The sequence below is a fragment of the Scardinius erythrophthalmus genome (genome assembly GCF_964197995.2).
Source record: "Scardinius erythrophthalmus genome assembly, chromosome: 4".
In the NCBI taxonomy this organism is placed as follows: Eukaryota; Metazoa; Chordata; class Actinopteri; order Cypriniformes; family Leuciscidae; genus Scardinius; species Scardinius erythrophthalmus.
In genome coordinates, this window is record NC_138224.1 from 7,110,509 (window position 1) to 7,138,155 (window position 27,647).

Below are 27,647 nucleotides of genomic sequence, written 5' to 3' on the forward strand. Positions count from 1 at the left end.
CCAGCTAACTGAGTTAGCGACGTACGAAGAACGAGCCCCAGGACATTGAATCCTGTAAACTAAAATATACACTTGACCAAACTTTCTTAACCTCAATGATATCATTCAGCAAAATGAACCAGTCTGAATTTACAGTCCTTTAACTTCAATTTCTCATGTTGTGTGTTTTTGATTCATTTTGATTTAGCCTAAATTACTACAGAAGGCACTTGTTACACCAGGAACTAATTTATGTTTTTTTGTTTTTACTGAAAAGCACCCACATAAAGTTCACCAAACTAGGAAGAGTCAAAGATATTTTAATTTAAGTCACAATAGGCACATAGTGAGAGTATTCCCAAAGAGATTATCACCTGTTGCAGTTTCAGTTTTCACAAAACCTGCAGCATTGAAAGACTTACTTAGAAAGAGCTGACTTATAGTATTGTAACATTAATTTATGAAGAAACACCCTGCCTCTGCAAACAAGACTTTTACAATTTACACAGGCTATTCAATGAAATTTAAAGTCTTTGTTGGCAGTTTGTCTGAAAACGAAGTGCTGGGTGAGCTGGTTTTCAGTTTTATTTGCATAGCACTTTCACAATATATAATGTTCCAAAGAAGCTTTACATAAGTAAAGCTCCACCCCAGATGACTGTGGCAAGGACAGCTTCTCTGTTGTTCCCCTCTCCTCCATACATGGCTGGTTTTGGCAACTAGAGGGAGACATGGCTTGAGTGTTCACTTAAAGCTACAATTATGTAATTTTTTTTCGTCGCTAGGGGTCGCTAACCTCTGTAATTTTTTTTCGTCGCTAGGGGTCGCTAACCTCTTACAATAACAAAGACGTAGGTTGGTGACGCATAAGCGGAATTATGGAACTTGTCGTCATGCCGAAGGATCTAATAATGTTTATGGATGAGTGACTACATTGATGTTTTTAACATGACTGTGGTATGAAGCAGGTGCTAAGTCTACTCTGGTCCAGAGACATGCACAGAACGGATCATATGCGTGAGTCGGCGCAGACCACAAAACACGTCGAAGCGATGTGGAGGAGATTATAGGAGGAGAAACAGTTAGACAGACTCGGCTTTAGAAACAGCACTGACAAGTGGAAGAGATAGCAATGGTGCCATTCATGCATAAACATACATTTCAAAATGACATGTACAAAAATTTCACTTTTCAAATCCTCAGCATGATTATGATCACTGTTTTGCTTTAGTAACAGTTTCATATTAAATCTAAAGGAGGAATCTATAAGACTTTGGCAGTCATAAGCTGTCAAATGCAGCATTGCAGAGCTCAACAGCTCTGGGCGTGCTGTGATATAAGCAAAGCGCTATTGGCTATATTTTAAAAAGGGGAGGAGCTGCCCGATACTTCCCGCCCTGTCTTCCTGTTTCAGTAGAAATTCCATCACCACATTAAAAAACGCTGCAAGTTTCAAGGCACTTCAGTGGGCCTTTAAAACTAATAAAGTATATTTTTTTGTGGTAATAATCAACATTTTAAATAATATGTAATTTACATTTTGCATTACAGTAATGAGAATTAGGGGCATATTTAACTGTAATGGAATATGCTAATACTAATCCCTCAGCCAAAAAGGTATTTTAATTAAAAATCCCTTTAAAGGGATAGTTCACCCATAAATGGAAATTGTCATCATTTACTCACCCTCAAGTTGTTCCAAACCTTTATGAATTTTTTCTTCTGCTGAACGCAAAAGAAGATATTTCGAAGAATATGGGTAACCAAACAGTTAATGGGCTCCATTGACTTCCATAGTATGGAAAAATATACACTATGGAAGTCAATGGGGCCCATCAACTGTTTGGTTACCGACATTCTTCAAAATATATTCTTTTGTCCTAATAAGCACAAATTTGTGTTTATAAACGCAGTGCTGCTTTGTGTGCACTCGTTAACATGGAAATTGCTCTATTTCTGCTGTTTCCATAAGTGCCATCTACTGTCAGAGAGTCGATTTATATTTTCATTCTCCGGTTTTTGTTTGTGTATATGAGACCTAATTTGTGTAATGTTTGTAAAGTGTGATTATAACGAAACAAGAGGTTCATATTTCATAAAGACTACAAAAACACAAGTGAGAACAGTGATGCACATATAATGCAACAATGCAATGTGATGCATTATGCATAATATTTGAAAAACGTCTCAGGTTACACATGTAACCATGGTTCCCTAAGAAGGGGAACAAGACACTGTGTCCTAAGACACTTTGGGGACTGAGGGTGGTGATGTGTCGAGACTGAGACTATCGCGAGACTGTGGGTGAGAACCAACATGGCAGCGCTCTGAACGCAAACACCGGATTACTATCAACTTCACTCACTTATCAAAACAACCTTCACTATACTGGATAACCAATCTTATCAAGACCCGGATAACCTGTTCAACTTCATCGACAGCTATTTCTACAATCTGGACATTATGTCAGAACCAAACAGGAAAATACGCAAACGGGATTCATCCACTGAAACAGACGAGGAAACTACAGTCGAGGTCAGTGTACTCGCATCCATAAACTCCAAACTTGCCATACTCGAACTTCTCCATATAGACATCCGTGATCTGAAAGCTAGTCTCGAATTTTCCCAATCCCAAATCGAAATTCTAATGCAAGATAACATCGAACTAAAAAAAAAACGCATCACACCTCTCCACCCAAGTAACAAAACTTACCAAAGAAAATCAAATTATGCAAGAAACCATATTGGACATCCAGTGTCGCAGCATGCGCGATAATCTCATATTTTCTGGAATAAACATACCTCCACAAAACACACCCGACGATCCAGAGAAGGCAATAAGAGAGTTCATGCACGACTCGCTCAAGCTGCCTGCAGCGACAGTTGAGGAGATAACTTTCCACCGAGCTCACCGTCTTCCATCCAAAGACCCCAAAAAGCCACCTCCAATAATTGTTAAATTTGAAAAATACAAGCACAAAGAACTTGTTAAAAGCAGAGGAAATCAGCTGAAGAACACCACGTATGGGATGTACGATCAGTTCCCCAAACAAATTCAAGATCGCAGACGAAAACTAGTCCCGATGATGAGGCGTTTCCGTGAAGAAGGAAAGCGAGCTACATTATCGGTAGACAAACTTTACGTGGATGGAACACTCTACCGCGATCCAAACATCACTACGTGGCTATATCCTAACTAAACTTTCATTTTCCATTCTAACACTGACTGTTCCAAAATGCATTCTTTATAGCCATACTGCCATAACCTGTTACATATTTCATTCATCAAGCCAATAGTTATTAATGAACTTTGATTATAGACCCTGATGTCTCTCTTATTTTGTTATTATTTTTTTTTTTCCTTTTTTTTTTTTCTCTCCTCTTTATTCTCTTCTATTCCCACAATGCCATGTCTGCTTCTAGTAACACATGCATTATGTTATTATCTCCCAGTATTTTTTTTTCTCCTTTTCTTGTTACTCGCCATTCTCTCTGTCTCCCACATAGTGTATGTTGGTTTTTTGAATATGTGTCCTGTCTATTTATGTGCAGAGCAGTGTTTATATTTGTGTTCTGTGACTGTCCATCTATGTTTTGTGTCTGTTTGAATGAGCCAGCCAGCCTGGAAACCCCCCTCCCCCCTCCCACTACATATCATGGGTACCTATCTTAGGTACAAATAGCACATCTTACATACTATTAGTATTTATATTTTACCATGCAAACACTTAAACTGATAACATGGAATGTACGTGGCTTTCATACCACCCCTAAAAAAATTAAAGTAATCAACCACCTCATTAAATTAAGGGCAGATATTTGCTTCTTACAAGAAACACACTTAACGGATACAGAACTACAACATCTCCATTTCAAACAATTCGACAAAATATTCTCATCTACATTTAATAGCAAGCAAAGAGGTGTTTCTATCTTGATAAATAAAAACATCAGATTCACTCTTAATTCCTCAATTTCAGATCCAGAAGGAAGATTTATTATCATCAATATATCAATCAATCACTTAACTTTTACACTAGCAAACATTTACGCTCCAAACAATGATGACCCACTTTTCTTTCATAATCTCTTCTCTCTGCTGTACAATTCCACAAATCTCATAGTAGCCGGAGATTTCAATACTGTTCTCAATCCATCATTTGACCGTACACATAATCACAGTAACAGACGAACTTGTCACGCATCAGAAGTAATTAAACAATACATGACGGATTATGGCCTTGGCGATAGCTGGAGAACAAGGAACCCACTGCTAAGAGAATATTCATATGCCTCTTCAGCCCACCGTTCTTCCTCTAGAATAGATTTTTTTTTGGTTAGCAACTCCTTAATGCAACAGATATTAGAAAATACTATCCATTCAATTATTATCAGTGACCATGCCCCTGTATCTTTAACATTAAACATCCCAGCACAAAAGAAAACCTCTACAAGATGGCGCTTCAATAATTCTCTCCTAGAAGACCCCAATTTTACCACACTTATAAAAACAGAGTGGGCATCCTTTCTGGAGATGAACGACTCTCCAGAAATCTCACCATCAACACTTTGGGAATCTGGCAAAGCAGTCATGAGAGGCATAATTATATCATATTCATCCCACAAAAAAAAACAGCAACAACAATTGGAAAACACTCTTGAACAGAAAATAAAACTGCTTAGTAATCCACAGTTTACCGCCCCATCTGAAGAAGTACAAACTGAACTCAAGCAACTTAAGGCTCAATTGGATATTATCATAAACAAAAAAACACAGTTCTGTATACAGCAACTTAAATATGATCAGTTTCACCTTAGCAATAAAGCAGGTAAGTATCTGGCAAACATGTTACAATACAAAAAAGACAAATCACTCATCCCATCTATTCTGGACACTTCAGGCAAAACTACGCAGGACCCTCAAGAAATTAATAACTCTTTTCGCCATTTCTACAGCTCTTTGTACACTAACGGCACCCAACCTCTACAATCTGAAATTGACTCCTTTTTTAACAATCTGGACCTTCCCTCATTAACCACAGAACAAGCAAACTTTTTAGAACAACCCATCACCCCTGAAGAACTTATCAAAGCCTTACAAAGCATGCAAAACAATAAATCACCTGGACCCGATGGACTACCGGCAGAATTCTACAAACACTTTTGGGACATCTTATCACCAACTTTTAACAAATTACTCACAGAAATCCAAACCACATGTACCATTCCCACACATATGAACACAGCGCTCATTACTGTATTTCTGAAACCCAATAAGGACCCAACACATCCCTCTAGTTACCGCCCACTTTCATTAATCAACACTGATCTGAAAATTATCACAAAGACTCTAGCTACCAGGATTGAAACAGTTATGCATTCACTAATTCACCCAGACCAGACAGGCTTCATCAAAAACAGAAATGCAAAAGACAATATCCGCAGACTTTTCAATCTCATCAGCATTGCACAAGGACAGTCACAAAAAACTATAGTTGCATCACTAGACGCAGAAAAAGCATTTGACAAGGTCAACTGGACATTTTTATTCACCACCCTCCGTAAATTTGGTTTTGGAGAGTCGTTCATCCAATGGATAACAACACTATACTCTTCTCCAAGGGCCGCAGTCATCACAAATGGGATCACTTCACCAAGTTTCATTCTGCACCAAGGAACCAGACAGGGATGCCCACTCTCTCCATCCCTCTTTGCCATATTCATCGAACCACTCGCAGCAGCAATACGCCAAAACAATAAAATTAAAGGAATCCAAGTCAACAACTCTCAACACAAAATTAGTCTATATGCAGATGATTTACTATTATACTTACAAACTCCATCACAATCACTTAATGAAGCATTCAATGTCATCAACAAATTCTCAAAAGTCTCTCACTATACAATCAATTGGAATAAATCAACTATACTTCCGCTATTAGGAGACGATGTGGACTCTGCAGCTCATGACCCCTCCCTTCCCCTCAACACGGGTAACATCAAGTACTTAGGTATATCAATTTCCCCCAGGCTGTCAGAGCTATACAACCTCAACTATGCCTCACTTCTCAAGAAAATAGAAGATGATTATAAACGATGGAACAAGCTCCCACTCACACTCACAGGCCGTATAGCAACAATCAAAATGAAGATACTCCCCCAGATCAATTACCTATTTTCAATGATTCCAATTACTCCGACAGACTATTGGTTCAAAAAATTAGATTCCCTCACCACTCACTTCTACTGGAAAAATAAAAAACCAAGGATAGCACTTACAACACTCCAAAATACAAAACACTTAGGTGGACTTGAAGCACCAAATTTCATGCACTACTACCTGGCAAACCAATTACAATATCTATATAAATGGACTCAACAACAGACATATTCCGACCCATGGCTTGATCTTGAGCAATACTTGTGCTCCCCCAACTCAATCGCAGATCTTCCCTTTCTACCACAGTCAATCAAAAAACTGGACTTCTATCATAACATTACAATAGCAACAACTCTGTCAGCCTGGTGGAAAACCAACAAAATCACCAAATCTCCCCAAGCTCCATGTAGGTATACTCCCATCTGGCACAACCCTGACCTCCGTCTTCACAATAAACCGATCCACTTCCCCAAATGGCAACAAAATGGCATCACCCACCTTCACCACGTATTTGAAAATCATAAATTTATGTCATTTACCTCAATTGTCCAGAAATTCGGGATCGGGAGAGACCAATTTCTCCACTACCAACAGCTTAAATTTTTAATTCAAAGCAAAATAACTTTAACTAACACCCTACATCCTTCTGAAATAAGTTATAAGTTATTAGAGATAGGCAACCACCCAAGAAAACTTATATCTAAACTCTACACCATCATCGCTTCATCTAACCCCACAATAACCCTGCCCAAGGGGAAGTGGGAAAGTGACCTCATGCTATCTTCCGACCCGGATTTCTGGACACAGATCTGCAGGAACACTTTTACTATGACCACCAATACCAATTTACAACTCATACAATATAAAACCATCCACAGAATCCACATCACTCAGAGTAAACTATTTAAAATGAAATTATCTGACACAGACACCTGTTCACAGTGCACCTCTGGGAGCACAGATACCTATCTCCACGCAACCTGGCTCTGCCAGCCTGTTCACTCCCTTTGGATCACATTAACCAACACACTATCTTCAATCCTGGACTGCAGAGTTCCACTGTCTCCTGCACTCTGTCTCCTAGGAGATACTTCAGAAACCTCCATCCCCTCCAAATACAAAACCCCACTTCTTGTCTCTCTAGCAATCGCTAAAAAGATAATCTTTCAAAACTGGAAATCAAAATCATCCTGTAATTTCACCCATTGGACTAACCTAATTACAGAATTCATTTTGACAGAAGAAATTATAGCTCATAAAAAGAACAATATATCTGCCTTTAAAGAAACCTGGAATCCTCTCATAACCTTTCTAAAAATTCAACAGCTAATGTAAACCACGTGCTTTCCCACTCACCCCATCTCCACCCCTCCCCTCCACTCCAATCATCTTTACCCCCGCCACCAATATATCTGCCTTAACAACACCTAACAGTCACACACTTACAGACATACCAATCCCACACTTATAACTCTGCTTGTCTGTCTATCTGTCTATCTATCTGTCTGTCTGTCTGTCTGTCTGTCTGGCCGTGTGTCTGTCTGTCTGACCGTCTGTCTGTGTACCTCCCTGTCTCCCTGTTACGGCTTGTCACTCTTTATTATTTTCTTATTTTGTTATATGAATAAAAATAAAGTTGACCTCCGAAGACGGGGGGGTGGTGGCTGGGCAAAAAAAAAAAAATAATAAATAAAAAAAATAAGACACTTTGGGGAATGCCTCCGGCATGACGATGTCTGAAATACATGTAAGAATGTGTAAAAACAGCCTGTGACGTCACTTTATTGCAACCGTGAGTATAAAAGGGCACCAAGAGTTCGTCATCAGCACTTTTGTCTGAAGGAGACGTGAACAGGTATGCCCGAAGCATGGCAGCAAAACACAGTGTCTTGTTCCCCTTCTCAGGGAACCATGGTTACATGCGTAACTTGAGACATTCCCTTTCGAATGAGAACTCGCACTGTGTCCAAAGACACTTTGGGGAACGAGTACCCTCCACCATGCTGAAGGAATAACTGCCTAATGGCTATGACAAGCACAAAGAAGGTTCAACGGACTTACATGCCAGAGACCGATCCCTCACTTAGGTCAAACAGAATTGTCAATGACACCATTCCCCACAGCCATGACCTAGGCCCATGCCCTAAGCCAGGAGAACCCTAACCGGGGCATGCGAACAACACCTGTCCCAAGGGCAGAGATCAAGGTCTGGTAATGCCAGTCCAACTGACAGACATTACCTTTAGGGGAATGCAGGCAAGGAGAAACTAGAGTTCCCTCGACTTGTTGCTACATCTGGTTCAACCCAAGGAAAGGGGCCTGAGACGGGTCGAATCAAAGACAGTTTACAAAGGCGGCCCATCACTGTCTAGTTAGAGCTCAGATGAGAGGAGGCCTAAGCAGAACGACTCTCTGTGCGAGAGGAGACCAGACCTACTCAATCTTACAGACAGTTTGCGAGGCGGCCTCACAGAGGGCCAAACACTTGATGTGTCTGTCTAGCTGAGCTGAGGTGATCGGAAGCCTCAGCAGAACGACTCTCTGAGCGAGAAGTGCCAGCCATGCTCGCCCTAAAGGACAGTTTACCAAGGTGGCCTCACAGAGGGCCGAACACTTGATGTCACTGTCTAGCTGGAGCTCAGGTGAGCAAAGGCCTCAGTGGAACTACTCTCTAAACGAGAAGAGGCCCAACCTACTCAACCAAAGACGGCCTAACACTCAATGTCACTGTCTAGGTGGAACTCAAAACAGCAGGAGCTCCTGTGAGCTGAGGAGTTTTGAACACTTGATATTATCTAGAGCTCAACTGGATGGGGGTCTCAACAGAATGACTCTCTAAAGCGATAGATCAACCAACAAGCTTAATTCACATCTATTTACATATAAATTTACTTCTGAAAAACTGAAACAGACACTTATTTATCCAAGTAGAAAAGTAGGTACTAGTACTAGGGGGGTTATCATTAATTTAGTAAAGTTTCTGTAAACTGTATGTAAAGTTTACTTGCTCTGTATCAGGTGTTCTCAAACTTATTTGTCGGCTGAATCCCTTATATGTAAAATAATTATATGATGTGTCACCCGGAGGATTTAAATTAATATTTCAATAATTTAACAGCATATTCGCATGTTCACAAATATCACATGACATGCAAGTAAACAGATACTAGGTAAACAGATAAGACAAATTTTTATCTTTATACAGTATAGTTAAGCGTTTTATTTTTAAATTATTTATATAGGGCTGTGCGACTATTTTGCAAATTATATCTGAACGGTGAAAATCATTATTTTTCTCTTAAATCCTCTTTCTGAGTATCACTTATGTTTACTTTCTCATCAGCCATATGATATTTTTGTGCCATTTTAGCGTCTAATTTCATTCAAATTTTTCATAGCTGCATTCACGTTATTTTATAACACTTTCTGTGATGTTGCTCAACGTGATCCAGTATTTCAGCTGTGTTTATCAAAATTGATTATATCCTGAGTTTCATAAATCCTGAATTACATGTTGTATCTTCCAGTGCTGGTTTCTGCATTCCTGAATAAAAATGTTTTTTACGTTCTGCTCAGCACTGATCTCCAGACAGCGTTTGGTGTCTCTGTTCTGTATGGCCTGTCCCTAAAAATCAAACAAGATGAAGAAAGTTTTTTAATGCAATGTTCAGATTGTGATATACCACAGTATTCTCTCAGTATTTGGGGTTTGTTCACCTGTTTGAAGTCCCAGTACATGTGTTTTTGTTTTTCAGTGCCTGAACACCAGGACAGCTCTGGAAACCTGCCTGAGCCGGGATCAATTAGACAGCGCTTCCGATCGTGTAAAAGGGTCGGCAGGGGATCAACAAGTATCTCACCATTTGCTGTATAGTAAAATACCTGTGTAAGAAGAGACTAAAGTGCGTCAAATATTCCTCAAAAATACAGAGAAGAGAAGAGAAGAGAAGAGAAGAGAAGAGAAGAGAAGAGAAGAGAAGAGAAGAGAAGAGAAGAGAAGAGAGGATATTATACCTGTGGCGAATAGAAATTACATGGATATAAAATGGGAGTGATCTCCTCAGATGGCCCCTTATCCAAACATAAACTTGTTTGCAAATCATTAATAAGCTGTGTAAGAGAGATAATAAAGACATTATATTAAACCTCTCTTACATAAAATTCTCTTGAGTCATAGTGAACCATATGTCACTCACCACTCCATAACCTAGGAAATCATTCCAAGGATTTAACGCCTTATAGACATTTTCCAGATACCATTTGAATGGTTTGCATTTCAGCCTCTCTCTCAGTCTCTTTCTCTCTGAAACATCACCGATGTCTATCCCATGATTCTGTGGGAAGAGGAGAGAACATATCATAAATCTAATGAAGAGCCAAAACAATTTAACATTTCAAACCTTTAGTCCCACCTCTCGGTTTACTTTAATGGTCTCAAACCGAACCTGACAAAATCAACACATCAAGACTCCTAGAACTGGTCTTGAACATCCAGTATTTGTGTGGCTGAATCTTTTCATTAGATCTACCTGTATGGGGACACCCCAGGCCATGTGGACATTTTTCTTGTATTCGTCCATCCAAACTTCTGCCACCCTGAGGGCATTTCTCTTCATTACACCACTAAGGTCAGGCATGTAGGGTTTGTGCGTCCTTTCAATGTGAGCAACTTTAGAGCAGGGAACAATCTCTATACTTCCTCCACACGACCACACCTGAGCCGAGAAAAATCAACAGTGAATATCAGAGATGGGGGACTCGAGTCAATGACTTGACTCGAGTCAGACTTAAGTCGCAAATTTTAGGACTTGAGACTTGCTTGACAAATATTAATAAAAGACTTGACTTGACTTTGACTTGATATTCATGACTTGAGACTTGACTCGGACTTGAGCTAAATGACTCGAAATAACTTGTCTTTTTAAAAATAAATATCTGTATTTGAACGCACCGCAACAATCACGTGACGCAGCAGGAACGCGGGCTGTGTGAACAAAAGCCGCTTGTCGTAGTGATGACGCTGAAGCGCGGGATCGTTCGCCTGCTGTGAAACGGTATGTAATGCGCAAGTTTATGATCGAATCAGAGAGGGGAAAAATGCACAAGCATATGGTTTCTCGAGAGAGAAATCGCAGCTCATAAGCAAACTTAAGACGCTGCTGAGACATTAAAGTCACATCGATGTCATGTGTCTTCACGGGATTTTTACGGGTTGTGTGTGAACGCACTCTCTTATTCCGGAAAATCACTGGCAGTCTGAATGAACCTAAATCAAACTAACCCGAGTCAAATCTCGGGTCACTTTATCCGTGTATTTTCCGGAATCTCTGTGTGAAAAAGGGGCTTAAGGTCACACACCTTGACGAAGGCTCATTAGCCGCAAGGCATAGGTGTGCAAGTAGCTACTTGTCACCTGATTTTAAAATATTAAAGCCATGATGAAATAAAGGCTTTCTATATATTTTTAATAATATTCGAGTGCCTTGGATTAATGATTTTTTTATGATCTGAATAATCCCTTACATACAAAAGCACAGCGAAAAACAAAACATTTCTTGAAAATTAAAATCGGGTTAAAATATGTTAAAATATGCCATATTCCAGTTTTTCTTACCTGCATACATCCCTTTGTACTGTCTAGTTATATGCTACCAATATAGTCTGCTATCCCAGGGTTGACTTGAATGTTAAAAGAAATAAAAAAAAATGTAACTGTAATTTAATAATAATTAATAACACATTGGTACAGAGTCTACCGTTCTCTGGGATTTGTTTTCATGATAATCGAATGTAAAGAGTTTTATCTCGAAAAACTGATTAGCTTATAACGCTAGTGTATGGGGCACAGAGTAAGTAAAAAGAAATCGCTAGTTAATACCAATAACAAGCACCCTCATTATGCTACCATGTTAGTGTGAGGCTATTTTGAGCCTTGTTAGTGGTATTAACTAGCGATTTCTTTTTACTTAGCCTACTCTATGCCCCATATAATAGCGTTATAAGCTAATCAGTTTTTATAAAACTCTTTACATTCGATTATCATGAGAACAAATCCCAGAGAACGGTCGACTCGGTTCCCATGTGTTATTACACCCCAGGTTCATTTTGCGCCGGAGTTGCCCTTTAATAGCATAATAGCATGTGTACAGTGTCTAATAATTGGATAGTTTTTGGGGATGCACATAAAAGATTGTAAAAAGACACCTACACACAAAGAAAAAAAAACATACAGACTATCGAACCGAACCATGCATACACAAATAAACAAAACAAAAATTCAAACTTGCAAGCACAACCATGCACACATGTAAACAAACAATACACTCTTCACTCATACACACGCACACACATTCACTCACAAATATTAATGAATCAATTCACACTCAATCAAATCACCTCTCTCTCTCTCTCTCTCTCTCTCTCACACACACACACACACACACACACACACACACACACACACACACACAGAGAGAGAAAGTCAAACACAACCATGGACATGCAAACAATACACCTTTCACTCATACACATGCACACACATCATTCACAAATATTAATAAATCACTCACTCACACAGATTAATAATGTACAATAGTCAATCCACCTGATTGACAGGTTTAAGTTTTGTGTCAATTCAATTATTACTGTTTTTTTCTTGTTATTCTTTTGTTAAAAAGGAAAGGATGTGAAAAGGATGTGTTCATGTTCCATAAAGGGGATGCCAGTTTGAAGAATGCCATTTGGTGGCATAGGAACCATTATACTTGAATTGTGAATTGTTTAATATCTTTCAATTGTCTACTCTACTGCAATGTTTAAGGGCGTATTTATTTTTCATGCTTTAATGTTGGCCTAATTTCAGTTACATTTACATTTTAGGCTATGTAGTTTGAAATTTTATTTCTTTTTTAGATTTTTAACCACTCAGCTGTATGTGGAAATGCATATTTAAAAAAAATGTTGCAAATAAAACCATAGTCCACAACTTCTGTAGTTTTAACTTATTTTAATATATAAATTCTGTGAAATCATCAAACGTTTGTATGACTTGCCGTGACTTGTGACCCAAGCTACGACTTGACTTGACTTGCTTGACATAAAGCAGTGACTTGACTTGACTTGACTTGCTTTTCACAAAATTGACTTGGACTTGCTTGAGACTTAAAGGTTAAGACTTGAGACTTACTTGTGACTTGCACATGTGTGACTTACTCCCACCTCTGGTGAATATAGTATAATACATAGAGTTTAATTTAATATAATTCAGTAGAATGATCATGTGCTTTACCCGTATTCCTAATTCAACATTTTCTCCTCCGTACACCTGCATCCCTCCATCCAGAGTCCCAATCTCACCGAAGAACAGACGATCAACCACAAGTATTCCCATTACAGAGGGACTCCTGGAGAACAGCCGGAGAGAACGGATTTAATGGAGCACAAGCAACATCAGCTCAACAGAACGATTGTCAGCATGAAACTGCTTTCATACAACTTAAACTTAGAGGCCATGTGATGCTATTTTAAAAGGTTGTTACTTTGTTTATTGGATGTACTAGTATAGTTATCATGCTTTAATGTTCAAACAACTTAATTTTTCACATATTCCCCTCTATTCCCAGTCTGTTAGACAAACTCTGATATCTACAAAGCTCCTCCTTCCGAAAAGCCCAGAGTTCTCTGATTGGCCGGCTGACCCAATGTGCTGTGATTGGCCGAGCGTGTGTCAGATATGTAATGCCCCATGCCATAATAGTGTCTGACCTTTTTTCTTTATATACCTTATAGAGTGGTGCAGGTAGGACGTCAGAGCCCGGAAGACTAATTCGCAGCTGGTTCCCTCAATATTTTCCTATGGGGTTTTGTAATGGGATTTTCAATTTATGAGTAAAATAAAGCCTGTGGTAAATATAAGTTGATGATACTTTGACGTTTTGATCTACAACGTAAATTACACAAACCCAATTATAAAAACCCTTAAAAAAATCTCGAAGGAACCAGGCGTGAATTAGTCTTCCGGGTTATACCTGCACCACTCTATTTAGAGCTGCGCCATGACAGGTATGAAAGTCAGTTGTGACAGACGTTTACAGAAGTTGTATCTGGACTTCGATCGATGCATTTTGGGCAGGTCTGGAGCAGTGTTTTGTGTTAGATATAATAAATACCTTTTGTGGAAAATTTCCAGATCTTATACATGTACTAACAGATGCATTACACACTAAAGGGAAAGGAAAAAAGCATAAAATGGTCTCTTTAATATGGAGTCACATCTTAATCACTATTAGACAAAACACACACTCACTTTCCTGGCTGTGAAGGATCTTTTTGATCGTACCACTTCTGTGGGAAAGCCACGTAAATGCACCAGAGAGCCCAGTCAAAACCATGAGCAGAGGCAGGATAGTTTATCACTTCCAAGTCATAGTAATTCACTTTGTCAAACACTGGGCTTAGGACCAGTGTACGATCAGCCTGGATACGTGCAAGCAGAGGCTCCGCCCTAAAAGTGAGAGAGAACTTGAGAATGTGATTTCATTATTACACTGTTAAAATGTTCACTTGTGTTGGTTGTTCACAAGTGATGTCATAGTTAACTAAAATTAAAGCTATTCAAATAATTTTCGTTAATTGAAATAAAGATGAAATACAATAAAATGTAAACATAACAAGATTACTAAAATTACACACCATTGGACATGGACCTCAATGTGGGCGTCCAAGATGGCAACCACATCTCCGGTGGCAGCCTCCCAGCCTGAGATTCTGGCCTGGGACAGGCCTTTCTGCTCTGGATGGGTCACCATCTTCACCAGGCCTGGGTGCTTCTCATTGATGGAGCTGATATAAACATTCAGCTGTGTCTTCAGCTCTTCTGTGGAAGACATACATCCAGAATGACTAGCTCAGTTTGTTTATAATTTAGGATTTGAAGAGGTTTTGAGAGAAACAAACCATTTCTGCTGTGGTCGTCCACCAGTATGATTTCTTTGAGCAGGTGGGCTGGAGTTCTGTTGATGATGCTGCAAATGGCTCTTTGAATGACAGACAGAGCCTCATCCAGATAAATCAGTACCACACTGATGGTGGGCAGATTGTGCGGATATCCACGGCCAATGCATCTACAGAACAATGACAAAAGGAAACTGGATGAATGCAAGAACCTCAGAGTGTTTCCATGAACGGCTGAAACTCACCTGTGGTCTCGAGTGTCCGGCAGCTCCCGGTCCAGAGGCATCTGGTCACTGAGGAAGGCATTATAGCCGTATTTCTGAAAGAGATCTTCAGCCTTCCTCTGGTCGTCCTCAGAAAGTTCCACAGTCCATTTCTTGAAGAGATATGAGTTTGGAAACAGCTTCTTTGCTGGCTTCTTCACTGGTTTCTTCTCATTTCTTCCTTTGAGGGTTTTCTCTTCTGCAAAAAAGTTTGTGTAAATTCGTTAGAACTTTTTACTCTGGTAAACCAGCAAAGTTAAAACCTTAAGGCTCATATTAACAGATTTCTGCACTTAAGCACTTAATGGCATTGCTGATGGAAAACTTTTGCATGATGCATTGCATATATAATCAAGACAGACAGACAAAAATATCTTATTTTATGTTCCACAGAAGAAGAAAAAACTTATAGGTTAGAATGACATAAGGTTGAGTAAATGATGAATTTCCATTTTTGGGTAAACTATAAGAAAATAAATAGAGTGAATTTTGGTTTCCTGACAACTTTAAAGAGCACATAAAGGGTAATATATAAAACAATAGGTAAACAAATTATTTTTGTCAAATTTCATTACAAAACATATTAGTAACTCACCAACAGCGTGTAAATGAGCTTCCAGTTTGTCCAGCTTGTTGAGGAGAAGTGCGCTGTGTAACGAGAAATTCTGCTGGACTTGGTGAAGCTGCTTTTCTTGAGTTTGGATTTCCCACTTGACAGAACTCATATAGAGAAACACCACAGCGACAGACAAGACTGGAAACAAACTCTTCACACAGCTAATTCTCATGATGATCAGAACAGCAAAATCACAGTTTGTTAACTATCAAGAAGATGTTATCCTTCTTCACGCACCAGTTAGTCTGTGGGTCCTAGCCCATGTTAGATCCTGTGTGACTAGTGTTTGCCGAGTTATTTTTTGTGTGTGTTTTTTTTGCTGTTCTTTATCACTCTGACATGATCACATTAATCTTGGGAAGGAGGAGACCAGGACATTGAATCCTGGTAGTTAAACTAAAATATTCACTTAACCAAACTTTCTTAACCTCAATGATATCATTCAGCAAAATGAACCAGTCTGATATTACAGTCCTTTAACTTCAATTTCTCATGTTGTGTGTTTTTGATTCATTTTGATTTAGCCTAAATTACTACAGAAGGCACTTGTTACACCAATAACTGTTTTATTAATTTGTTTTTACTGAAAGGCACCCACATAAAGTTCACCAAACTAGGAAAAGTCAAAGATATTTTAATTTAAGTCACAATAGGCACATAGTGAGAGTATTCCCAAAGAGATTATCACCAGTTGCAGTTTCAGTTTTCACAAAACCTGCAGCATTGAAAGACTTACTTAGAAAGAGCTGACTTATAGTATTGTAACATTAATTTATGAAGAAACACCCTGCCTCTGCAAACAAGACTTTTACAATTTACACAGGCTATTTAATGAACGTTAAAGTCTTTGTTGGCAGTTTGTCTGAAAACGAAGTGCTGGGTGAGCTGGTTTTCAGTTTTATTTGCATAGCACTTTCACAATATATAATGTTCCAAAGAAGCTTTACAAAAGAAAAGCTCCACCCCAGATGACTGTGGCAAGGACAGCTTCTCTGTTGTTCCCCTCTCCTCCATACATGGCTGGTTTTGGCAACTAGAGGGAGACATGGCTTGAGTGTTCACTTAAAGCTACAATTATGTAATTTTTTTTCGTCGCTAGGGGTCGCTAACCTCTTACAATAACAAAGGCGTAGATTGATGACGCATTAACTGAATTATGGAACTTGTCGTCATGCCGAAGGATCTAATAATGTTTATGGATGAGTGACTACATTGATGTTTTTAACATGACTGTGTATGAAGCAGGTCGCGATTGCTAATGTCTAATATCTAATTCTATAATTCTGTCATCATTTACTCAACCTCAAGTTGTTCCAAACCTTTAAGAATCTATTGTTGAATCTCTTATATATAAATTAAATATATGATGTGTCACCCTGAGGATTTAAATTAATATTTAAATAATTTAACAGCACATTCTCATGTTCACAAATCTCACATGACATGCAGATTATTTTGTCATTTATTGCGATTTCTATTTGAAAGGTGAAAATCATTATTTTTCTCTTAAATCCTCTTTCCGAGTATCAATTATATTTTTACTTTCTCAGCAGCCAAATGATATTTTTGTGCCATTTTAGCATCTAATTTATCTCAGTTCAAATTTTTCATAGCAGCAGTCACGTTATTTTATAACACTTTCTGTGATGTTTTTCAACGTGATCCAGCATTTCAGCTGCGTTTATCTAAATTGATTATATCTTGAGTTTCATAAATCCTGAATTACATGTTGTATCTTCCAGTGCTGGTTTCTGCATTCCTGAATAAAAACGTTTTTTACGTTCTGCTCAGCACTGATCTCCAGACAGCGTTTGGTGTCTCTGTTCTGTATGGCCTGTCCCTAAAAATCAAACAAGATGAAGAAAATGTTTTCATGCAATGTTCAGATTGTGATATACCACAGTATTCTCTCAGTATTTGGGGTTTGTTCACCTGTTTGAAGTCCCAGTACATGTGTTTTTGTTTTTCAGTGCCTGAACACCAGGACAGCTCTGGAAACCTGCCTGAGCCGGGATCAATTAGACAGCGCTTCCGATCGTGTAAAAGGGTCGGCAGGGGATCAACAAGTATCTCACCATTTGCTGTATAGTAAAATACCTGTGTAAGAAGAGACTAAAGTGCGTCAAATATTCCTCAAAAATACAAAGAGAAGAGAAGAGGAGAGAAGAGAAGAGAAGAGAAGAGAAGAGAAGAGAAGAGAAGAGAAGAGAAGAGAAGAGAAGAGAAGAGAAGAGAAGAGAAGAGAAGAGAAGAGAAGAGAGGATATTATACCTGTGAGGAAAAGAAATGACATGGATATAAAATGGGAGTGTTCTCCTCAGATGGCCCCTTATCCAAACATAAACTTGTTTGCAGATCATTAATAAGCTGTGTAAGAGAGATAATAAGGACATTATATTAAACCTCTCTTATATAAAACTCTCATGAGTCATAGTGAACCATATGTCACTCACCACTCCATAACCTAGGAAATTCCTAGGATTTAACGCCGTATAGACATTTTCCAGATACCATTTGAATGGTTTGCATTTCAGCCTCTCTCTCAGTCTCTTTCTCTCTGAAACATCACCGATGTCTATTCCATGATTCTGTGGGAAAATGAGAGAACATATCATAAATCTAATGAAGAGCCAAAACAATTTAACATTTCAAACCTTTAGTCACACCTCTCGGTTTACTTTAATGTTCTCAAACCGAACCTGACAAAATCAACACATCAAGACTCCTAGAACTGGTCTTGAACATCCAGTATTTGTGTGGCTGAATCTTTTCATTAGATCTACCTGTATGGGGACACCCCAGGCGATGTGGACATTTTTCTTGTATTCGTCCATCCAAACTTCTGCCACCCTGAGGGCATTTCTCTTCATTACACCACTAAGGTCAGGCATGTAGGGTCTGTGCGTCCTTTCAATGTGAGCAACTTTAGAGCAGGGAACAATCTCTATACTTCCTCCACACGACCACACCTGAGCCGAGAAAAATCAACACTGAATATAGTATAATACATAGAGTTTAATTTAATATAATTCAGTAGAATGATCATGTGCTTTACCCGTATTCCTAATTCAACATTTTCTCCTCCGTACACCTGCATCCCTCCATCCAGAGTCCCAATCTCACCGAAGAACAGACGATCAACCACAAGTATTCCCATTACAGAGGGACTCCTGGAGAAAAGGCGGAGAGAGCGGATTTAATAGAGCACAAGCAACATCAGTTCAACAGAACAATTGCCAGTGTGAAACTGCTTTCATACAAGAAGAACCTAAAGAGGCTATATGATGACACTTTAAAAGGTAATTATTGTGTTTATTGGGTGTACTAGAATAGTTAACATTCTTAAATATTCAAATTCCCACTCTGTCTGACACACTGATTTCTACAAAGCTCCTCCTTCCGAAAAGCCCAGAGTGCTCTGATTGGCCAGCTGACCCACTGCGCTGTGATTGGCCAAACACCTCAAGTGTGTAACAGATAGGTTACATACTAAAGGAAAAGGAAAACATTAACCCTCATCCTCTCCTCGGGTTATTTTGACCTGAAATTATTTTATTTTATTTTATTAATTTAATTTAAAATTAAGTGTTCTTCAGAATGGTCCATAACTTTAGGACTTTTGTCGCACTTGAACTTGGAATACACACAAACAAAAAATTTACTGGATTCGAGGAGTTTATCTGGTTGTAATAAAAAAGTAACAAATCCTTCCCTTGCGGGTCAATTTGACCCCCCATAGGAATGAATGGAATGCGATGAAAAAATAACAAAAACACACAAATTAAAGGGTTAGTTCAGGATTTTAGACATGAATCTCTATAGCTTCCCCATAAGCAGTTAGGTGCATTGACCATGACTTACCCCCGACAGCGTACTGTGAGCCGAGCTCCGGTCCAGTTTTGGTCAAGATGAAATTAGTCCGGCAAGTTTGCTGGGGTCACGGCAATAAAGCTTTTTTCTTCTCAAATCAATATGTGTTCAAAAGAGTGATATATTTGCGTCACTAAAACGTTGTCTATGGAGAGGTCAGACCTCGTAATGGCTTGGCACTATTTTCTCCCCTGTCATAACACTGCGCGCTGCCGCTATCTACAGCCAGCTGCGAGCTGCGCAGGCGCACACCACTTTTTCAGTTGTTCGGCAGTGTTTACAGCAGTGTTTACGTGCTCAGAACAGCTACACGAACGAGCTAACATAGCTACTCACCAAGAGCGATCAGTTTGTACAAGCTTTGTAGAAAATGGTGCGGACTTGTGACTATCCGGACTGTACAAACAAAGATGTGGCGCTTTCTCCTCACACATTTCAAAGATTTCCTGTGGCAGATGTTGCTCTGAGGCGACTTTGGCTCATTGCTCTGGGCTTCAATGTGAACTCCAAATTGGCGAAGATAAAGAAGCTATCCTTTTGATATCCTAAAAGATATCCTTTTGGCTGTGTGTCGAAGTCAATGTTGTCATCGTCGCTGCTGTAGTCAGACATGTTATCGTTCTCTTTACGCGCTGTAAACAAAGTGACACGTGCGCGGCTCGCAGCTGGCTGTAGGTAGCGGCAGCGCGCAGTGTTATGACGGGGGAGAAAATAGTGCCAAGCCATTACGAGGTCTGACCTCTCCATAGACAGCGGTTTTGTGACGCAAATATATCACTCTTTTGAACACATATTGATTTGAGAAGAAAAAAGCTTTATTGCCGTGACCCCAGCAAACTTGCCGGACTAATTTCATCTTGACCAAAACTGGACCGGAGCTCGGCTCACAGGACGCTGTCGGGGGTAAGTCATGGTCAATGCACCACACTGCTTATGGGGAAGCTATAGAGATTCATGTCTAAAATCCTGAACTAACCCTTTAAGGCACAAGTCTATAGAATATCCCCAATGCAGAACACACTCGCATGCATTGCATACATACACACATACACAAAATTCCCATTAAAATTAATGAGGGGTCATATGACGGGGCCAATGTGTTTTTATCAGTCACAATGCAGACTGCACACAGATATAAAGTGGTTTTGATTTGAACACATGTACAATGCAGATAATTATTTTTAATGTCAAATTTCTAATTTGTTTATTTAACTCTCATAATATTATTTCTATTCACATGGCTTTTTTGCTCCTTGGAAACCATGATAATGATATTTCAACTATCCAGTCAAATCAAATGTGTTATGTGGCATTCAGTGACATGCTTTTTAAATGATACATAGGCCTCTAGGTGAATAATAATAATAATAATAATAATAATAATAATAATAATAAAATTAATAATATACATCTAAATAGATAATATAAGATCAAAAATAAGATTTAAATCTTGTGGGAAAATAAAGAAAATAGTTATAGAAATGTTCAGTCTATTTGTATTCATAAAGGACCAAATTAAACAAATTAAGTATAAAAAAAATAGTAATAATACTATATAGGTTAGGCTATTCAAAACACTACGTCCTTGTTGCTTAAAGTCAAATCACAGAATAATTTGTCTAATCAAACAAAACCATTTTTATCTATTTATTCTATCTTTAACTTGGCATTACAGTTTACATTACAATCAAATATGTCATCACGTCTATCTTTAAGAACGTGCTTGATTATTTATTAATCAAATCTAGTAATTTAAAGGTAAATAAAATAAAAAATAACAAAAAAGCTGCAAAAAAAAATTGCATCAAAATAAAATGATATAAGCTTTCTGGACAAAAAATAGGTATAAGTTTAGGCCTTCGCGAGGGAAGGCCATGTTACAACTATGGGAGGAGAGGATGCATCAAATGTTCTCTTTAATACGGAGTCACATCTTAAACACAATATTGCAAAACACACACTCACTTTCCTGGCTGTGAAGGGTCTTTCTGATCGTACCACTTCTGTGGGAAAGCCACGTACGTGCACCAGAGAGCCCAATCAAAACCATGAGCATAGGCAGGATAGTTTATCACTTCCAAGTCATAGTAATTCACTTTGTCAAACACTGGGCTCAGGACCAGTGTACGATCAGCCTGGATACGTGCAAGCAGAGGCTCCGCCCTAAAAGTGAGAGAGTACTTGAGAATGTGATTTCATTATTACACTGTTATTGTGTTCAGTTGTCCGTGTCTGTGGTGGTTGTTCACAAGTGTTGTCATTGTTAACTAAATTTAAAGCTATTCAAATAATTTTCGGTAATTGAATTACAATGAAATATAAACATAACAATTACTACTAAAACTAAAAGCTAATTCAAAATATTAGGAAATTACTCATTTGAAAACACTGCTTCGCACCAGTTATGCAATTTTGTTTTAATATCATCTAGCTGAGCAAATATTGATTGTTTTGCCAGATACTGAAGTCAGCTGAGCAGTTTCACACCATTGGACATGGACCTCAATGTGGGCGTCCAAGATGGCAACCACATCTCCGGTGGCAGCCTCCCAGCCTGAGATTCTGGCCTGGGACAGGCCTCTCTGCTCTGGATGGGTCACCATCTTCACCAGGCCTGGGTGCTTCTCATTGATGGAGCTGACATAAACATTCAGCTGTGTCTTCAGCTCTTCTGTGGAAGACATACATCCAGAATGACTAGCTCAGTTTGTTTATAATATGCATCTGTAACTATAGGATTTGATGAGGTTTTGAGAGAAACGAACCATTTCTGCTGTGGTCGTCCACCAGTATGATCTCTTTGAGCAGGTGGGCTGGAGTTCTGTTGATGATGCTGCAAATGGCTCTTTGAATGATAGACAGAGCCTCATCCAGATAAATCAGTACCACGCTGATGGTGGGCAGATTGTGCGGATATTCACGGCCAATGCATCTACAGAACAATGACAAAAGGAAAATTGATGAATGCAAGAACGTCAGAGTGTTTCCATGAACCGCTGAAACTCACCTGTGGTCTCGAGTGTCCGGCAGCTCCCGGTCCAGAGGCATCTGGTCACTGAGGAAGGCATTATAGCCGAATTTCTGAAAGAGATCTTCAGCCTTCCTCTGGTCGTCCTCAGAAAGTTCCACAGTCCATTTCTTGAAGAGATATGAGTTTGGAAACAGCTTCTTTGCTGGCTTCTTCACTGGTTTCTTCTTATTTCTCACTTTGAGGCTTTTCTCTTCTGCAAAATTGTTTGTGTAAGTCAATAAAATTTGTGTATGATGTAATGTAGTATTCATTAGAACTTTTTTTACTCTGGTAAACCAGCGAAGTTGAAACCTTACAGCTCATATTAACAGATTTCTGCTGTTTTATCTATTTGAAAATCATTGTCTACTTCAAATGACATTAATACAAACTGTCCATGTTTCTTCAAAATAATGATGTTGTGCATGTGAAACTAAAGGTGAACTCAGTACTTTTTTTTCTCACGAATTTTAATACTTTTGAAATACCATCATGTTTCTAAAAAGATGTTTAAAAAGAGATATCCCGGTCATATTCGTGACCTAGTAACAGCTGTTTGATTTTTTTTAAATCATTTAATTAGAAAGATCTTCATTTGTGTTCCGAAGACATGAGGGTGAGTAATTAATGACAATTTAAATTTTTTAGTGAACTAACCTATAAGATTATGACAGACAGTCAGACAGATAGATAAATAGATCTTTAAAGAGCGCATAAAGGGTAACATGTGAACAGAAATTATTTTTGTCAAATTTGATAACAGAAACTCACCAACAGCGTATAAATGAGCCTCCAGTTTGTCCAGCTTGTTGAGGAGAAGTGCGTTGTGTAACGAGAAATTCTGCTGGACTTGGTGAAGCTGCTTTTCTTGAGTTTGGATTTCCCACTTGACAGAACTCATATAGAGAAACACCACAGCGACAGACAAGACTGGAAACAAACTCTTCACACAGCTAATTCTCATGATGATCAGAACAGCAAAATCACAGTTTGAAAACTATCAAGATGTTATCCCTCTTCACGCACCAGTTAGTCTGTGGGCCCTAGCCCATGTTGAACTGTTAGATTTTGTGACACCAATGTTTGCTGAGTGGTTTTTTTTTTTTTTTTTTTTTGCCTTGATGTTTTTTACTCTAACATGATCACATTTTTCTTGGGAAGTAAAAGGAGGAGACCAGGACATTGAATCCTGGTAAACACTGGGTACAGCTTGGAAAATATTAACTTTACCAAACTTTCTGAACCTCAATCATATTATTCAGTAAAACCTTAAAAAAAATGTTTTTGATTAATTCTGATTTAGCCTAAATGATTCCAAACAGCACTTGTTACACCAATAACCATTTTATGTAAAATTAAATTGAGATGTACCCACATAAAGTTCACCAAAGTCAGATATTTTATTTTAAGTCACAATAGGCACATAGTGAGAGTATTCCCAAAGAGATTATCACCTGTTGCAGTTTTCAGTATTCACAAAACCTGTGGCATTGAAAGACTTACTTAGAAAGAGTTGACTTGTAGTATTGTAGCATTAATTTATTTAGAAACACCCTGCCTCTGCAAACAAGACTTTTACAATTTCCAGAGGCTATTTAACAAACTCTAAAGTTTGTGTTTGCAGTTTGTCTGAAAACAAAGTGCTGGGTGAGCTGGTTTTCAGTTTTATTTGCATAGTACATTTAATATATGGGCCATTCTACAGAATTGGTTCAAAGTCAGAGTTGGAAATGTCTGGAAAAAAAGGTATGTTTTTGTATGTTTTCAAATTTTGTATGTTTGCAAATTGTATAATATCCAAGGTACACATTTCTAGTAATTGTGCAGTTAACTAGATGTACCGCATGGCGGTACAAAATATGACCGCCGCTCAGGCCTGCACTGGCTTTCCACAAAAATAAATGACGTGGAGCAATTTGGCTGTATTGCATGTTTATGTATATACCTAAAAAAAGTAGTAGTATGTGCATGTCTGTCTGTGTGTGTGTGTGTTTGTGTATGTGTGTGTCTGTGCGTGTATGTATGCGTGCGTACATGTGTGTGTGCGCGTGTGTGTTTGTGTGTGTGTCTGTGCATGTGGATTTGTATGTGTGTGTGTATGGGTGTGTGTCTGTGCGTGTGGATGTCAGTGTGTGTGTGCATGCTTGCGTTTGTTTGTATTCCTGCATGTGTGTGTGTGACAGTTAGGATTGCCAACTTCAGAAAAGGAAAATGCGGGACAATCGTGGTTATTTATAGGAAAATGAGGGACACTCAAAATATTTGTACTGTATCACACAGTGTACGTCATTTCAGTGTCTGCAGTTAAGTTTGTGTTTAAAAGGTTATCAGACATAACGGGACAAATAAATTAGGCCCAAAATACGGGACGTCCCGCCTAATTCGGGACAGTTGGCAACCTTAGTGACAGTATCATCCTAAACCAGCAACCCTTCGCTCAACACCACCATCTACAGGCCGATGAGTGTACAGTCACTAAATTTATTTTATACCCCCCATGGATGAAATTCTACGAAACTTAGCATACCCCCAGAGGATGTCAAGTTAATCATACACATGAAATATGGTGCAGTTCTGAACATCTCAACTGAAGATAGGGGCGATTAAAGCAGAATAATATTGCATTTTCATTTTTTATGGGAGGGGCGCAAATCACAAATGAGTGATTATGGGCTAGGTTGATGTGGGCCTTTAAGAGCAACATACCATAAAAATGTATTCATCCTCGGTGCCACGGTTCAGGTAGTTATTTAGGAAAAACTGAATTTTTTTGGGTTTGGGGGGGCCCAGCGCGGGGGGGGAGTGGCCCCCGGGGACCAAACAAAATTTTTCCGTAAGTCTAGTGGGGCTACATGCCCACCAAATTTCATGTTCCCCGGTGTTTCGGTGTCCCTGGTATCGTTGACGAAAAATTCAGTAGATGACTAAAAAAAAAAAAAAAAATCATTGTATTTTCAGAAAGTTTTGGAATATTTTTCCTCTCCCCAGATTTGTCGCTACCGAAACACAACAATAAATAATTTAATAAGAAGGCTTATAATGACCTATTAACATTTTGTTTACATCTACCTTGCTATTTTTAAAAAAAGTTTTCACAGGTAAATCAATAACAATTACAATTTTAATAATATTTCAAGTGTATTATAAGATTTGTTGTATTTTTAACCCAATTTTTCTTTGTAAAAGGCATTAAGTTAATCATACTGATTTCAAAGTTAAGGATTCATTAGTTTGAATATACATTGAACCAAACACTATAATAACAACATCTTAGTTGATAATTCAGTATTATTTTAGACAAAACATCCATGACGGCACATTTTCTGTAGTGTAATGTTTTAGTAACATTTTACAGAATTTTAACTTGCATACTAAAACATACTAAGATACTAATGATTTGCATCACTCTACAAACATTTTGTTTATTTCTCCCAAATAAATGATTATGTGTTCCCTTTTGTCACTACCAAAACAATGATGCCATGTTTCAGTCATGACAGTTTCAGTAGTAACAATTTAAGATACTTTTGTGCCTAGTTCAAAGATGATTACCTAGCACAATTCTGAACAGTTATACTCGCATAAAAACTAAATTTTATCGAATAACACTAAAAAAAAACATGATGTCACAACCCAAAACTTCACCACATGTTTTGGTAGTGACTGTTAAGGTAGTGACAATTTAAGATACTTTTTAGCCTAGTTCAAAGATGATAGCCAGCACATGGTAACCTAGCACAGTTCTGGGGTCTCATTTATAAAACTGTGCGTAGGAACCTTACTAAAAGTGTACGTGCGCCCGAAAGCCAAAAATGGCGTACGCAAAAAAATATTCGGATTTATAAAACCGTTCGTACGCCAGAACCTGTGCAGAATTCACTTTATAAATCCCAGTCAGCGGAAGATTGTGCGCACATGCGTCTCCGCCCCGAAATAACCATATATGGAGCTTACAACGCCTAGTTTTACTATGCAGATCCTCATCTGCATATCATTTGCATATGATTATTCATCCACGTGATAACGTTTAACGGTACAAGACACATTACATTAATAAAAATCAAGTAGTTGCCTATCCTTGCCTTGTTTTTGAATACATAAATCAAATAGTGTAAAATACATTTCAGAGAAAGTTTTTCTCAATCTTTTCCACAGGCCGAATTGTATTTTTAATTGATATTTTTAATGGAAACAGATAGGCCTTGGGCATTATTTGCACGAAACTATTTTCTCAGACAATCTGGTATTATCACGATAAGCAGTTATCTCTGTGGTTAAAACATTAAAACACAGCATGCCAGAAGAAAAGTGTTCAAAAACACTGCATCCATTCCACAACAAATATTTCTATTGACTGAATTTGAATATAAAAATGTTGTAACTTCTCAGTAATGATTTCATGTTTAAGTGCTTAACTCCATTAATTTGAATGGCATATTTAATCTAAATGTTTATATCAGAAGTAAAACATAGTTTAAATCATTATTGTATTTATTTAAACTGTTATTTGCATCAGTTTCACTAAACGGCCCAACGCGCTCGCTGGCGCGGACATTTAAGAAGGGATGGATATTTGCTTCAGTGACAGGCTTGGTGAGTGAAATTATATTTGTATTATCTTTCTGTATATGTTAAATTTTCTTTGTCTTTTTTGGTCACTTTTAGACAGAAAATCTACTTAACTCCAGCTCACCATCGGTGTCGCCAATTCCCTTTGTCTCCAGAATGTGCGTACGCACGGCTCAAAGTTTGCTTAAAGGTGCGCACATTCTCCCGTCAAGTTTGTTTTTTATAG

At 38.4% G+C, this 27,647-nt stretch overlaps 1 protein-coding gene and 1 pseudogene across 2 annotated transcripts; both read right to left on the reverse strand.

Annotated features, from left to right (window-relative positions):
• Positions 1–9,634: 9,634 nt before the first annotated feature.
• LOC308690051 (putative polypeptide N-acetylgalactosaminyltransferase 8) lies at positions 9,635–16,144 on the reverse strand (the record flags this gene model as incomplete). The annotated part of the gene is made up of 11 exons (XM_081364285.1): positions 9,635–9,766; positions 9,859–10,023; positions 10,156–10,251; positions 10,338–10,475; positions 10,671–10,856; positions 13,328–13,544; positions 14,447–14,644; positions 14,833–15,016; positions 15,097–15,263; positions 15,339–15,555; positions 15,952–16,144. 11 exons carry the CDS (start codon positions 16,142–16,144, stop codon positions 9,635–9,637), a joined length of 1,893 nt encoding a protein of 630 aa, XP_081220411.1.
• Positions 16,145–17,680: 1,536 nt separating this feature from the next.
• LOC308690047 (putative polypeptide N-acetylgalactosaminyltransferase 8) lies at positions 17,681–23,816 on the reverse strand (annotated as a pseudogene). The gene is made up of 10 exons: positions 23,624–23,816; positions 22,850–23,066; positions 22,608–22,774; positions 22,330–22,513; positions 21,808–22,005; positions 18,756–19,142; positions 18,426–18,560; positions 18,244–18,339; positions 17,905–18,069; positions 17,681–17,812 (listed from the first exon to the last, which is right to left on the reverse strand). The product of its transcript is annotated as a putative polypeptide N-acetylgalactosaminyltransferase 8 (transcript).
• Between the last annotated feature and the right edge of the window lie 3,831 nt (positions 23,817–27,647).